The following is a 16919-nucleotide window of genomic DNA, read 5'->3' as shown; positions in this document are numbered from 1 at the left end:
GACACAAGCTAGAACGGGTGATTTGGGTTGTTTTACGATCCTACGAAGAACCCAATTTTAAGGTAATGTCATTTTAATGTAATTTTGGGTGGTCACAGGGCGGCATGGCCATCGACCAGAACTTGAGGAAACCACCAGAGAAGCTTCTAAAAGCAGCGGCCAAAGAAAAGAATCTCATTGTAAGAAACCTCCGCTCGCCCTCTGGAACGGCTCACTTTCCACGTGTCTCTCGTTCTGGTGCGCCCCCAACATCCATACCACGCAGTCCGACGAGGAAAGGAAGGCTGTTGGGTGGACGTTGAACGTTGGACTTTATCCCCCCATTAATGAATCCCTAATAGAAACGACGGAGACCACTGGGAAGCATTGGGAAAGCACAACCAAAGGGTTGAATTAAGGGGTGAATTATGACATCATAGGGGAGTACTTACAAAACCCCGACAAAGAGGAAGTAGCATTTTATCACCTGGTATATTAAACGGAGCATCTTATTATAGTTTTTGGATGTTTTGTCTAAGGGTAATCAGACTTTTAGGTCAACTTAATAGTGGACTCCAATGATCGAACCCCAAGTTCCAAGTTTGCGAATTTACATAAACATAAAACCCAACGTTAAAAGGCGCACATCTGGGAAACGTTACTGTTTTACTTCCATTTCAAATATATTTATTTTTACTTCTGCTTCCCATCATGGAATCAATGATTGTTTTTAGTGTTTAATGTTCTGTTTTAATATTTGACTGTAGTTTAATAGACGGTAATTTCTATCCGCTGGTAAAAAAAAATTTCTATTTTGTACTCCAAATAGTAACGTTGCTTGCGTCAATGTGCCGCAATCTGCTGCCTCTGTCTTCCTGGTTAACAATCCGAGGATTGTGTGTAGTTTTAAGCAATTTTAGCTAGAGCTTTAACCCTTTCGTTTTTTACCGTAATCATGAATTTCTGAATTTCGTTAATGCTTAATTCAATATGATTCCGTGCACGGAGGACGAACATGATTTTTTTTTTTTTGAATAAAATATTTTTATGGATATTATAACTTTTCAATCAGTGGAAACCTCTTCTAACCTCTGGCACAGATGGATAATGGGTGTTGTAGTCTCCAGCACTTTCCTTTACGAAGTATGACTATGAATGTATTTCGTACCCCGTGTATTTTATATAATAAGCCGCTGTTGTTGTTTTTTAAATCGTTATCGAGACGCTATTTATGTGCAAAGTTCTTGCGGCTTTAGAAATTAGCATACTGATGTACATAGCAATAACGCTTTCATTATATATTATAATTTAATGTTACCGTTGGCCTTTCTGGCTTATGACATCATGGCTTGCAGCCAAAATAAAAATTGATTTTGAAATTGTAATTTCACATTTGTGTATAATTCTTTCTAGAAAATGCATCGCATTAGAGTCCGGCACAAGGAAGAGGGGTATATACCCATATATTTACCCTGGGCAGATATTAGGAATTCACCAATAAGAGCTGAGAGTGAGGTGGGGGGGGGTTTCATTCTTAGCTTTTAAACTAAGTCTGTGCCTTAAAAAAGTTCAATAAAAACGTATTTAAAAAAAAAAAAAAGCAAATCAGGGACATCAGCAGTTAAATACCCTCCACTGGCAGTGGGGTAACTGCAGGCCTCTGTGTGCCAGCGTGTACGTTGCAAGGGGCAATGACGGCACAGGCAGTCTGTTTGGGGGGGTGGGCAATGACGGCACAGACAATCTTTTTACACCCCCGGGGGCCGATGAAAGAATATTACATTTATATATCGGGCTGCATTACTGTATTACTTACAGGGTGTTGGAGGGGGTGTTGCAGGTAGACTGTTGAGATACCTGCATGGATAAGGCAGCCGCAGTCATTTAGGGGATAATGCCCGGATACTCCGGGGCACAGTCTGTAACACATGAGACTGATGTGTGAAAACATGGCTGTCACTCTGGTGTGTTTGTGAAGTCTGCGTTGAAACATCGTGACGCGTTCGTATCTGTGTGTATTGCGTGCAGGTATTGCGTTTGCCGCCTACAGTGAAGATGTGTAACGTATACACATACGATGCTTCCATTGGCCTAAGCACCATAATATCCACAGAGGGGGTGTTAGGTGGGAAGCTATTTTTCCTTGGAATAAGATCGGGCTATTCACTTACTCCAAAATCTATCGTATGCTAATAAATGTAGCATGGTCATTTAGATGCCGCCCGTTTCCAGTGTGAGCATTACGGATGATGGGCACTTTAGTCTCCGTGGTGTGAATACACGCGGATCTTTGCTCCTCCTAGGCAGTCGTATCTGCTGTTTCTGGGACCTTTCGAGGAATATTAGCTCTTTGGCACGCAGCAATAATCTGTAAAGGTGGCGGAATGCCAATAATCACTCAGCCAAACACATATGGAGGGGTTGAGTCTGCAGAACTTATAAAATGAGTTTTTCTGGTGGGGTTTGTAGCCACGTCTTATCTGCGTTTTTTTTTTATTATTAATCACCTCCATAATTGCCCTATGAATCCACTGTAGTTCTTGCTATCAGCTTGTGGATTGCGCTTAATAACTTTATTTGCACCCAGATATTCGTTGCACACAATAAGATAGTGTTTAACTCAAAAAAGGCCCCAAATAGCACATGAGACAGAATGACCAGATTTGGGAAAAAAATTGCATCAACATAGCAATATGCTGCTTGTACTTGCCATATAACTTGAAAAAAAAACATAAAAACATTGGATCTAAACTCAAGACAAATAGAATCTATTTAGCAGGTTTTTTAATTAGCTAAAATATTTTTCAAATAAAATGTACTCATATTTAGATCAAAAAAATTCTTCTTGTCCTGAAAAAAAACCCCAATATATAAAACTTGCGTGGGTTCCCTAAGTGGCAGAGGAGAAAATCCCAGCTAAACACGAGCGCCGTGTCAAAACATCATCGATCATGAAAGGTACAAAAAACAGTCTGGTTCTTAAGGGGTTAATTGTCTTTTATTACGTGTAAACAGGGTTTTTCTCCTGTCCAAGTATCCTCAACATTGTCATCTATTAACAAGTCACAAGTATTTCTATGAAGCATGCGCAACGTCAAAAGAAGCCCTTCTTAAGACTGCAGAAAGTCTCTTTGGAAGAAACCACTTCGTGTTAGGAGGCGGGGTTATGGAATAAAACACTGTCATTTGTGAAAGCGGCAGCTGTATTGGTATTTGGAAGCAGGACAGAACACCCCCATGGCCTTTGCACTGTGGTACAGCCTGCCCTGACTGTGATGTCATAGTGCTGTGACATCACAATGCTGTGATGTTCTGTAAAAGCGCATCCAGACACTCTGGTTGTTTCAGATTGTGAGCAGTAGCAGTACTGAGCATAACAGTTACCTGTCCACGACAGGGAGCGAAACTGAGCTTTCAATTGACTTTAAAAAGACAAAATAGGCAGAGATTAAAAGGCCTTCATTCGTGTGCACGCAATAGCCGGCACATAGGTGCGAGTCTCTGCACCTGAACATCTTTGACTGACCCCCGACAGGTACACGTTTCAGCCGTCATGGAGCGCACTTGCTCCGGCACTCCTAGCCCTGGCACAAGCAGCAGAATAACATTCACGCTGTTTGTGTTTGGCTGGGCGCTCTTATGCGGCGGATCTCTACTTTCTGTCTATGGGTTCGCGACATGCCAGTCCGACAGCTGTATCACCTACAAGGCGACGGGCCCGGTACTTGCCGGGATAGGGCTGGCATATTTAATGATGGCAGAGTTTACTGCCCAACGAGAGAGGAGAAGGAGGGAATTAGAAGGAGACCCGACGGATCCAGATAGCAGCTTCCTCTGCGGGAAAAGCCGGCAGTTTGTGCAGTTCGTAATACTCGGGATCCTGTTACTGGCTTGCGGGGTACTGATTAGTATCCCAGGACTTGTGTTTCCAGCCTGCAAGCCGGTATCCAACACAGACAAACCCCCTAAAGTCTGTGAAACTCCCTTACTGCAGACAATCGTAATCATACTAATCGTCTTGTGTTACTGCCTGGCTATCTGTCTGAGTAAAAACCGTCGGGACGGCGACTCTGAGGAGGACCCAGAAGCCTGCAGATATCAGCCGCTTCCTGTAAGTGTGGGTGACGAAGTCTTCACGGTCCCGTCAGCCCCACCTCCACCTTTTGCAGGAGGAGATGATTGGCCAATGAGCAGGGACCCTCCTTCCTACGACAGCGTCCTGTTTGAAAGGGGCGACCGTGATTCCGGCGGAAGCGACGGGGAAGACATACACACCGTTCCATGGCGATGGGGGCCGAGAATAGAATACATCAACGAGCCTATCCCTTCGGAGCCACCTCCAAGATATGAGGACATATGCCCTTCTCAGGCGGATCCTGAAGAGAGCTCATCATCATCATCATCGTATTACTCGTTTTCCCAATCATCGGAGTCGAGTGACTATGAGCTCGCACCAGGACCCTAAACGTTGAAAGACTGAACTATTGGGGGGGTTTTTTTTCTAACATTTCGACTCAGTACAGAGTTTGAGCCGGAAGCGTCACCCAAAACATCACATCTGACAATATCCAGGTCTGCAGATAAAGGACTGAAATCAGACCGGGTTTTTTGTCAGTGCCGGCACCGTACATGACGCCTGTTGAAATGTTTTTTTCCCCCCCGTGAGACTTCCACCTTAAATAACGGATAAATAAAATGACATCTTTTCATGGTTGCCCCTCAAACAGTATCTGTGTGCGTTTGTGTGTGTGTTGGATATACCGCGTGTACGAGGTCACATTATCGTATGGAATCTATAACATAAATCTCTTACATGTGAGATCAATGTGTTTATATACATATACGCCATACACTCTGCTGGATCCACTCTGCTGTCCATCACCTTAAAGGGGGAGTCCTGCCCTAAGTCAGCACCGTGTTCTTTATCCCTGGAGCCAGGTTACCGGCTCTAGGCAAGATATTTCCATTCAAATACAGTTGGGTGCGTGATCCCTAATCACACCAGGCGCTGATGATTTGAGTCAGTCTTTGTCTGACTCATCAGAATGTTTTTTATAATTTATTTTTTTAAATGTTGCTTTTATCATACAGAGTGCACTATTATTATATTTATTATATTATTATTAATTATTATTATTATTTTTTTTTTTAATGCCATTTATTCTATATAACCCATTGGGGTGAGGGTTAGTTACGTTCATATTTACTTCTGTCGTTGCACCACCAATATCTGTCTTTTTATCTTGTTGAAGTGTGGGAACGTGGGATTCCCACAGAGTGTTGTAGCGCATGTACACTTTTACCTATTGTTTTCTCAATTTTGAATGTTCCTGTTATGTTTGTAGAATCTGCAAACAAATCTCTAGATTGCCATGATGGATAAAAGCTCCTAATGATAGTAATTGCCGCTACGTTCCTTTGCTGTAAGATTATTCCTCCCTATTAAGTTATCGCTCCCTTATAAGTGGCTGGTTGTTGTTGATTGGTTCGTGCAGCCGCTGTAAGGATGGTAGGAGGAGAAGGGATCTTCATGATGGGTATTATATATTAATATGATGGGTATCGGATATATTAATCTTTGTCACTTTTTGCCACAGATCTCATCCTCAATCACATAAAAAATCCCTTTAAACTAAAAATGTCCAAAAGAGATATATTTTTTGATTTATATCCAAAATATATATAAAATGATTCATTGTGTTAATAAAAGAAGTTCCATAAAACATCATCAGTTCCCCTTAATGAAAGTGTACAGAACAAAAGACCAACGAGGGGTACGCGTGTTCCAGGGTGCACTCCCCCCGAGGAGCCTACAAAGGACTCGTGACCCCGTGGGCGATCGCAAGCTATTCTATTATTTATATATATATGTATACTAGGGCTGCAACTAACGATTACTTTCATAATCTATTCGTTGGCCGATTATTTTTTCGGATAAAAAAAAAAAATGCACATTTTTCATTTATTTAAAATAAAAACGTATAATTTAAATTAAGATTTGTCATTAACACTTTCATCTCTTTATCACACTGGCATTTCTCTATCCGCCTTCTTATTTTACTGACATAATAATTAAAGCTATATTTTACAGGTACAAGAACCCAAAACACATTATTTCTCAAACTAAGCTTTACCAAAATACCAAAAAAAGTTTTACTAGTAAATATTAATTCATGTAAACTATTTTTTCATATTTAATAAAAACTATTATGGAGAAAAATGCCTCGTTTATATTTTCTTTTATTTGCCAACCTGACGCCAGTTATGCAATCTCACCCCCAGCTTGCCACTCTGCCTCAGAAATGCCTTATACCCCCCTATATGCCACTCTGTCCCCTGATATCCCTTATACCTCCTATATGCCACTCTATCCCCTGATATCCCTTATACCTCCTATATGCCACTCTCCCGCCCTGATATCCTTTATACCTCTTATATGCCACTCTCCCGCCCTGATATCCCTTATACCTCCTATATGCCACTCTCCCGCCCTGATATCCCTTATACCTCTTATATGCCACTCTCCCGCCCTGATATCCCTTATACCTCCTATATGCCACTCTCCCGCCCTGATATCCCTTATACCCCCCTATATGCCACTCTCCCTCCCTGATATCCCTTATACCCCCCTATATGCCACTCTCCCTCCCTGATATCCCTTATACCCCCCTATATGCCACTCTATCCCCTGATATCCCTTATAGCCCCCTATATGCCACTCTATCCCCTGATATTCCTTATACCTCCTATATGCCACTCTCCCGCCCTGATATCCCTTATACCTCCTATATGCCACTCTCCCGCCCTGATATCCCTTATACCCCCCTATATGCCACTCTCCCTCCCTGATATCCCTTATACCCCCCTATATGCCACTCTGTCCCCTGATATCCCTTATACCCCCCTATATGCCACTCTATCCCCTGATGTGCCTTTTACCCCTTATATGCCACTGTGTCTCCTGATATGCCTTTAACCCCCTATATGCCATTGTGCCCCTAGATATGCCTTATACCCCTGATATGCCACTGTGCCCCCTGATATGCCTTATACCCCCGATATGCCAGTGTGCCCCCTGATATGCCTTATACCCCCGATATGCCACTGTGCCCCCTGATATGCCTTATACCCCCGATATGCCACTGTGCTCCCTGAGATGCTTTATACCCCCTGACATAAGAAAAACTGACAGCGCTAAAATAGGTATAAAAATATGCTTTCATTAATATAGACAAAAAAAGAATAGATAATACACAATAAAATATAAATATATATATATAAATATATGGTCAATGGAAGGTCACGTGACGCCGGCGTTCAGTAACAGAAGCCCCAGCGGAAGTGGAAGGGAGAAGCAAAGTGGAGGGGAGGGGAGAAGCAGAGGATGTCTCCGCGCATGGCACGGACCCTCACCGGCTGACAGAAAGGAGAATCCAGGTCTCCAGCAGCGCTGCGGGGGATCTGGATTCTAGAATTATAACCCGATCTCTATTTGAGGCCGGATTATTGAGGAGGGGAGTTTCTCAAAAAAAAAAACAAAGTGTATATTCCTACCGAACCGCATCCAGAGACGGGCGGCTTCTTGCACGGTGTTGATGTTTTATTATTCTCTGCCAGTCAGGAAGGCTCAGCTCAAAAACAACCGGGATGTCGCTGCCGGCCGGCGTCCTCCTTTTATACAAAACAAAAAATGACCCTTCAAACAGCTGATGTTGAGCCGGATATCCGGTGCGGACTTTCTATCGGAAAATAAGAATAGAGCTATTAGTATAAGAGTTTACCTGATCAAGGGACTACTGCATCAATATTAAACCAAATATAGAAAAAATATTTATTAAAGAATAACTGGATTCTAATACAAACGTAATAATTCCCTGAAACCAATATATATATTTATTATACACACATATATCCATATATATAATATATCACACACACATATATATATATAATATATCACACACACACATATATATATATATACATATATATCACACACACATATATATATATATATCACACACACACATATATATATATATCACACACACACATATATATATATATCACACACACATATATATATATATCACACACACATATATATATATATATAATATATCACACACACACACATATATATATATATATCACACACACATATATATATATATCACACACACATATATATATAATATCACACACACACATATATATATATATATATAATATATCACACACACACACATATATATATATAATATATCACACACACATATATATATATATAATATATCACACACACACACATATATATATAATATCACACACACACATATATATATATATATATAATATATCACACACACACACATATATATATATAATATATCACACACACACATATATATATATACATATATATCACACACACATATATATATATATATCACACACACACATATATATATATATCACACACACACATATATATATATCACACACACATATATATATAATATATCACACACACACATATATATATATACATATATATCACACACACACATATATATATATCACACACACATATATATATAATATATCACACACACACATATATATATATCACACACACACACATATATATATATATATATAATATATCACACACACACATATATATATATAATATATCACACACACACATAAATATATATATAATATATCACACACACACATATATATATGATATATCACACACACACACATATATATATAATATATCACACACACACATATATATATATATATATATATATATGTGGAATTAAGTCCAATAAGTCTTCTGCCTGATGGAAGTGAACCCCGGGGAGGAATAACACCAGATCTGCTAGGAATGGCCAGCGATGTCAGTGTCTTCTTTAATTATAAACAGAAATAGACGCCTGTGCCCCTTATAATAAGTGAAAATAATATATAAAATATTATATAACCTTAAATGGATCCTCCAGTTGGTATTAAAAAGATCCAGGTATAATCATAAAAAATAGTAAATAAATATTGTGTAGAATGAAATATAACTTAATGGTAGAGGAAGAATACTAAGGACGCCCCTTACAATATTAAGGGCATCGATACGCCCAATAAAAGGTAGAAGGGGCCCTCAGCATCAGCCAAGACCCCCTCTACAGCGTCCCCCACTCAGCTGCAACGAAATCGGGAATGGCTGAGTCGGCGTCTTTGGTCCGTAATAATGAAAGAATTGCCCTGTAGATAAGAGGGTCCCTCGCAGTCAGGCGGACCTGCGGTGCTGGGGTCTTCCAGAGATGGTGGACGTCACCTGTGGAGCTGGAGCCAGGAGGCTTCTTCCTGTACCTTACTGAGAAGGTAGAGATGGTAGATCAGTGGAACGACGTTCCAGCAGAAGTGGTAGAGGGTAATACAGTAAGGGGATGGAAACATGCATTGGATATGACTATGAACGGGAACTAATCAGGAAAACAGGCAGAGCAGACGCCCGATTGGTTCTTATCTGCTCCCAAATACTACGTTTCCATCTCCATTGCTCCAAAACCACCCGGACCGTCGCCTGTCGGCTTCTCCTTGTGAGCGGCGATCGATATACTGTCACGGCATAAGATGTCCGGATGCTGAAGTCCTTTCTAGACACAAGAATTACCCGAAAATGTAAGGGGGCGCATTCAGCCGGCTTGGTGCCGATTTACACAAAATCAACTTGGAGGGCAGGAGACGTACTGGACTCCAACCGCCCCTCCCCCCAAAAGATACAAAATAACACTTATAGTAACGCTTATCACGCAATATAACAATGTAACAAAATTACTTCCCAGATCTGGATACTTCTGTAAGTAACGTTCCGGTTGCCGTCTCCTGCAGACTGGGAATCCCTTTTGGCCGCGCCGTCTCTATGATGCCTCCTCAGCCGGGAGACGGAACATGTTCTGGTCTCTGAGCCGGACTTCCCTGCGCTCTGGCCGCGGAAAATCGGCCATCTCTGCCGTATCCTCTTCGCTTTCAAAACCGACTGCAGGAGGCAAACTGGGAAAATAATTATTATTGGAGCTTTCTAATGTTCAGAGTTTCAATACTTTTATTAAACGAAAATAAAAATGAGTTGTTTCTCGATTTGTCTCTCTTTATACTTTTTTCTCAGATGTAATTGTTGAATTTATTCCTGTTTACCCCTAATAAAAATAAGCGTGGGGTAAAACGGCATTCTCTGACCTTTTTAATTTCCCGCATGGCATTATAATTATGTTAATGATATAGCGCCATCATAGTCAATAAGGTTGTAAAAATGGTAAATACCGAGGTTGGCGTCCCCTACCTGCCACAACTACCCACATCACTTATCTGCCCAACCAGCCCATTTATACCATTTCTACACCTCGCCCTGCCAACAGCCTCTATTACACCTGGACTGCAGTTATATGATATTTACTGGGGCAATAAGACATAAAAACGCACCTTTCTTCAGTCCTGCACCGCTTTGTACAGTTTTGCAGTTAAATTTATAACAAAAGGGTGTTTTACCCCATAAAGACTCAATCATGTTTAACCAATATTCCTCTTTTTGTGTGTTTGTGTACCTGCCAAAGACTCAATTATTTCCAAGTTTAATATTCAACCATTTTCATGTTATTAAATAGGATTTATTAGCACCAAAATATAAAGAGTAAAACGCGGCCAGAATACGTCACGGGCCGGATATACAATAAGGCTGCTTAGCATTAAAGAAAAGTGGCTTTTATCTCATGTGGTTCTATGGGCTGATTATTTACGGCAGTGGAACTAAAGCCTTAATATCTAAAAGTCCAATTCCTCATTTACTGAAAGTCCCTGTAAGACATCGTCTGGTTCCCCGCAGGCCGTATGATACGGAGTCCGGGGGCTTCTAAAGGACATTGTCTGAAATAACAGAGACAGAACTCAGACAAACGGCGAATATGCAGCTGCCCGGCATATAAAGAAACCCCAAAAACAAACTTTTACTGTAATAATAGTGAAGGATTTTTAACACCACGACGAACAGGAGATTAAAAGAAGTTAGGGCTCAAAATTGGGACGCCACGAAAAGAGGCAAATCGGTAAAAATAATAGAAAGTAAGAGGATTTATGGGTTTTTCATGCGGGGAAACATTTATATGCAGCATTTAAATTCACCAAACATTAACACCCCGGTCATTTTATATGATGGATACAAAAATGCCCCATCAATAAATTAGAAGAAATCCACCAGAGTATTTACATCCATAAAGCAGAAGCACGGAACCCTCACTATGCGGGTGAGTGAATTGTGACATCATACATGTCTGTGACATCACAACACTGTAAAGCCGGAGCGCGCTCCTCTGCTTGCTCAGTGTAGTTGGGCGCTCGCACTTGTAAGCAGCTATTCATAGCGGACTTGAAGTGTTGTTACCAACGGCATCAGAGATTGAGGAGATTTAAAAGTAGAACCTTTTAAAAAGGAGAGCTATGGGGGACTGCTGTCTACTCCATGGACTGAGGTGGATTGTAAGGAGATGCTGCCCCAGAAAAGTGAGGACGTTTTTCAAAAGAGTCAAAACAGCTTTCACCAAAACCGCTAAAAAGACTGAGGGTCAGAACAAGGAGCACTTGGCCAGTACAGACCCGGTCAACAAAAGGAAGAAAGAGAGTAGCAGTAACAAGGAAGAAAGAGGAAAAGCGGGGAAGAGGACCAAGCGTACTGCTAATGAGAGGGAGGAGAGCAGCCTGTGCCTGAGGGCAAAGCAGACAACAAGATGCCCAAGAACCAGCACAGGTTTCTCCGAACCGTGTAGCTCCAACGAGAAAAACATCCAGGCTCTGGGGCAGCAGGAGAAAGAAGGAGCGGAGGAACATCTGGAGGAGCGCACAAGGGGAAAGGTTCCCGTTAAAAGACGCAGAAGTGAGGTAGAAAGTGGTGTTATTGCGAAAAATCATCGGAGCCTCCTCCCCATGACGCCCTCCGGCTTCATCTTCCATTCAGTGCTGGGACAAGGGTCATTCGGAAAAGTCATGTTGGCTTCTGTACCTAGAAGAGACTCTATGGTAGCGGTCAAAATCATCCGCAAGAAAGCCGCTAAGCCCCCGTCCCTACTGAAGGAGAGGAGGATCCTGGAGATGGCTCGGGACAGCCCGTTCCTGTGCCACGGATATGCAGGCTTCCAAACACAGACCTGCGCCTTATTCACGATGGAGTATATGGCTGGTGGGAGCCTCCGGTCGTATATGAAGAGGGTGGGCTGCCTCCCCGAGACCACAGCTGCATTTTATTCGGCTGAATTAATCTGCGGCATCCAGTTCCTCCACGCTCGGGGAGTTATACATCGGGACCTGAAGCCGGCAAACATCTTGCTTGACGGAGAGGGCCACGCCAAGATCTGCGATTTCGGTATTGTCGCAGAAGGCATTCTTGGAGCAGCAGAGACAACAGGACGCTGCGGAACATTCATGTACATGGCCCCCGAAATACATCTAAACCAAGCATACGGTGTTGCCGTGGACTGGTGGTCCTTCGGGGTGATTCTATTCCACATGCTTAACGGAAGGTTACCGTTCTATCGCGGTAACTGCAAGAAGGCAGCGTTGGATTCCATTGTAAATGAAAGCCCTCGGTACGTCAAAGACATCTCCGAAGACGCTGCGGACATCCTAAAGCATCTTCTGATGAAAGATCCTCAGCATCGCCTCTGGATCACAGGGGGTATCAGGCGGCATCCATTCTTTCAGGACATTAATTGGGAGGATATAGAGAGCCGCCGTTCAACCCCCCCGTACCGGCCGACACCAGCATCAGATCTCCGCTTGCAGACACTTCAGGAGATTCCATCAGTCTTGTTGAGCACAAAGGACTCGTCCTCTTCATCGTCCTCTTCCTCGTCATCGAGCAGCCAGAGTCTTTCTGGCTTTACCTTTGTGACTCCAGACTGGATGGCCTGAAGGATGGACTAAGCCCCGGCCAAAAGCTGAAAACATAATATTCAAGAAGGAATTTTTTCCCTAGTTTGTGGCAAAATTGGAAAAAGACACAAACTAGGGTTTTTTTTCCTTCTTTCCAAATAACATCTTAACATCATAATAAATTCGAGAAACACCTACACTTTTTGTTCTCGTTTCCTTCGTGTTGTATAACTACAGCTGCCATTGTCCACAGATAATTCTACAGAACTATGACCTCACAAGAGAGATAGTATAGTGTGATTTATGGAGATAAGAATGGCCCAAATAAAAGTGAATTTTAAGTAATCCACTTAATGTGTCCCCTAGGGCTGCAACAACGAATCGATAAAATCGATAATAATCGATTATGAAAATCGTTGTCAACGATTTTCATAATCGATTAGTTGAATCGATTTTTATCGATTTATAAAATTATGTTTTTCAGAGCAAACGCTCTGAAAAACTCCCGTCCTTCTATAATCCGATCTCAAATAGAGATCGGATTATAACTCTAGAATCCAGACCCCCCGCAGAGCTGCAGGAGACCTGGATCCTCTCTGCCACCCGGTGAGGGTCTGTGCAAAACGCGCAGACATCCTCCGCTTCTCCCCTTCCGCTTCTCCCCTCCACTTCCGCCGGGGCTTCTATTACTGAACCCGGCGTCACGTGACCTTCCGGTCCGGCTTCCATCATGGAAGCCCCAACGGAAGCGGAGGGGAGAAGCGGCTGTCTGCGCGCATCACACAGACCCCTACCGGCTGCCGGAGAGGATCCAGGTCCCGCTGCAGCGCCTGCTGGGGATTTGGATTTTAGTGCGCGATGTGCACTGTGTACTGCCACTTCCACCTGCCCCACCAGGGGTTAATATATCAACAGAAGAAAAACAGGACAAGTAAGCAGCACTGGGTAAGTATTATCTTTATTTTTATGCTCATTTGCCCTGTGTTTCTTCTGTTGATATATTAACCCCTGGTGGGGCAGGTAGAATTTTTGCGGGATCTATTAATTATGTGCATTTGTGGTTTTTTTTTATGTCTAGAATATTTGATTTATTGTCCATATATTTATATATATTTATATTGTATTGTGTATTTTTTTTGTCTATATTTAATAAATATAAAAAAACAATTTTAGTGATGTCAGTTTTTCTTATATCGGGGGGGCATAAGACATATCAGGGGGGACAGTGGCATAAAGGGGCTATAAGGCGTATCAGGGGGCACAGTGGCATGAAGGCGCTATAAGGCATATCAGGGGGCACAGTGGCATCTCAGTGGCATATAGGGGTAAAAGGCATATCGGGCATGGTGGCATATCAAGGGTAAAGGCATATAGGGGGCTATAAGGTATATCAGGAGGGCACAGTGGCATATCGGGGCACTGTGGCATATATATGGGGCTATAAGGCATATCAGGGGACAAAGTGGCATATCAGTGGAATATAGGGGGCTATAAGGCATATCAGGAGGGGTATAATGCATATCAGGGGGCACAGTGGCATATTAGGGGACAAAGTGGCATATCAGTGGCATATAGGGGGCTATAAGGCATATCAGGAGGGGTATAAGGCATATCAGGGGACAGAGTGGCATATAGGAGGTATCCCCTTATACCTCCTATATGCCACTCTGTCCCCTGATATGCCTTATACCCCTCCTGATATGCATTTCTGGGACAGAGAGGCAAGCTGGGGGTGAGATGTGCATAACTGGGCAAAAATAGTTTACATGAATATTTACTAGTAAAGCTTTTTTTGGTATTTTTTGAGTTCTTGTTTAAATATAGCTTTAATTATTATTATTATTTTTTTTACCCGATTAATCGATTAATCGAAAAAATAATCGGCCAACTAATCGATTATGAAAATAATCGTTAGTTGCAGCCCTAATATATATTACTCTGTTAGTTTGTATATACTGTATGTTACTCTGTTACTATCGAAGGCTTGTTTCTCCGTTGTAAACCTACCATCGAATTGCGGAATCCGCTGTAAGTTCTCGCCCAGATCTCCTGTAATTGTCAGCGATTGTTTCACCTTCAAGGTGGTTTCCCTGGGGGAAAAATTGCATCTTTTAGATTGTAAGCTCTTCGGGGGAATGGTGGCTCACCTTATACAAAGCAGCGGGGCCTCCAATTCCAGACAAATAATAAAAGAGAAAGTTACCCGTCAAGCTCCGCGGTTTCTATGTAGATCAAGCTGTTGGGTTCACTGCTGGACAGCAACAGAAGATCTGCCTGAAAACATATAGAGCCATTTAAACAAAAATCCCCACGTGGGGCAAAATAACACAAACAACCGAGGGCATCATATCTCACACCAATCGAAATGTTAGAATCGGAGGATGGGAGGATCAGAGGCTGAGATGTAATGTAAGGATGTTTTACTTTACCGAGAGGGTAGTAGATGAGTGGAACAGATTCCCAGAAGTGGTAGAGGTTAATACAGTGAGGGGATTGAAACTATATCCCCAGACGGCGTTGAACTCACCGTTACAAAATTATTATTCTCCAGTTTTATAATATCGCCGACTTGGATATTCATCCATTTCTCATTGGCGAATCTGCAAAAAATGATGCAGAAACAAAGCGATCGACATTTTCTGTCCCCTAAACCTTCCAGCGACACAGAATATTTCTGAAAAAACTGCCTTTTGTGATCATTTTGTGAAAAATATTAAATTCTGTAGTCTCAGAAAACGGGTTTTATCAGAATGAATTCGGACAAAACGCAGCCGACCGTCCCGCCTCAAGTTTCTTCTCCACCATAAGTTGGTGACTACAGGGGGCACGATGGTTGGGCCGCATGCCTCCAGACTGTCCTGTTTTTCGTGGGACAGTCCCTATATTTGCGCACTGTGCGGCGGTTCTGTGCGGCTGTGTATTGGGATATGATGTCCTATCCTGGTGACCTGCCCCCTATTTGACACAAGGAACAACGATCCATGCCCCCACCGCCAATGAAACGCTCGGGGTACGAGACCGAGCAGCACATATCAGAAGTAACAATATGGCTTCTTTTCATCGAATCTGCCGGTGCTATATAAGTAAATGTAATGTAACAGCGCTACGGAATCTGCCGGCGCCATATAAATAAATGTAATGTAACGGAATGATCCGGATGCGTTTCTTACGCCGTCTGACACTTACTGTCCTTTGCTGAGCACCTGCACCGTTCTGTTGTTGACCTGATTGTCGCCTTTGTGCCGATACTGGAACAAGAAAAGCCGTTCGTTTACAAACATCACAGCGACAGATACATGATATCTAGATTGTAAGCTCGCGGGTCGAGCTCTCTTTCCCTAAAGTAATGTGTAGTCTTAGTCTGTCCTAGTTTGGTCAGAATCTTTGAATGTAGGGACTGTAAGAAAAGCTGCGCAAATTGTTGGGGCTACAGAAATAAAAACTAATATTAAAAATAATAATGACAATAATAATAATTCTAATAATAATAATATAATAATAGTAATAATAATACACTACAATGATTTGTATGATGATGATTATTATTAGTAGTAGTAATAGTAGTAGTAGTATTACTATTACTACTACTACTAATATACCTTACACTTAATTTTTAATGATAATCATGATTATTATTAGTAGTAATAGTAGTAGTAGTATTAGTACTACTAATAATAATAATTATACATTACAATTAATTTAAGGATGATTATGAGTAGTAGTAGTAGTACTACTACTACTTCTAATAATAAAGGAATAATTATTGTTATTAAATAACAATCATTTACATAAACTATTATTATTATTATCTATATTGGATAATAATAATTATTAATATATCTATTCAATTGTGCAACTGCAGTTTTTTTTTGGTGAACCAATATAACAATAAAACAAAGCATATCACCATTATTTTAACATGTTCTTGAGTACTGTGTGTGGGGAGTTTTTTTGGTCCACTTTGAGATTTTAATCCTGAACCAATTTCATAAAAATGATGTCATACTGTA

General features: G+C 41.6%; 1 protein-coding gene across 1 annotated transcript; it reads left to right on the top strand.

Annotated features, from left to right (window-relative positions):
* The first annotated feature begins 104 nt into the window (after positions 1–104).
* Positions 105–4444, top strand: LOC149279810 (transmembrane protein 171-like). The gene is made up of 2 exons (XM_089500804.1): positions 105–179; positions 3515–4444. The coding sequence occupies exons 1-2, from the start codon at positions 105–107 to the stop codon at positions 4442–4444; spliced, it is 1005 nt and encodes a 334-aa protein (XP_089356930.1).
* The last annotated feature ends 12475 nt before the right edge of the window (positions 4445–16919 follow it).

The sequence above is a fragment of the Sceloporus occidentalis genome, unplaced genomic scaffold, assembly GCF_023333645.1.
Source record: "Sceloporus occidentalis isolate IW3139 unplaced genomic scaffold, rSceOcc1.0.p SCAF_160, whole genome shotgun sequence".
NCBI lineage: Eukaryota > Metazoa > Chordata > Lepidosauria > Squamata > Phrynosomatidae > Sceloporus > Sceloporus occidentalis.
Note: the sequence above shows the minus strand (reverse complement) of the source record. Positions and strands in the feature narration are given on the sequence as shown.

Excerpts from the sequence above, each read along its gene's own strand:
- LOC149279810 (XM_089500804.1), top strand. The coding sequence starts at position 105 with ATGGCCATCGACCAGAACTTGAGGAAACCACCAGAGAAGCTTCTAAAA. Across the intron at positions 180-3,514 it reads CCAAAGAAAAGAATCTCATT|GTACACGTTTCAGCCGTCAT; the intron begins GTAAGAAACCTC and ends GACCCCCGACAG.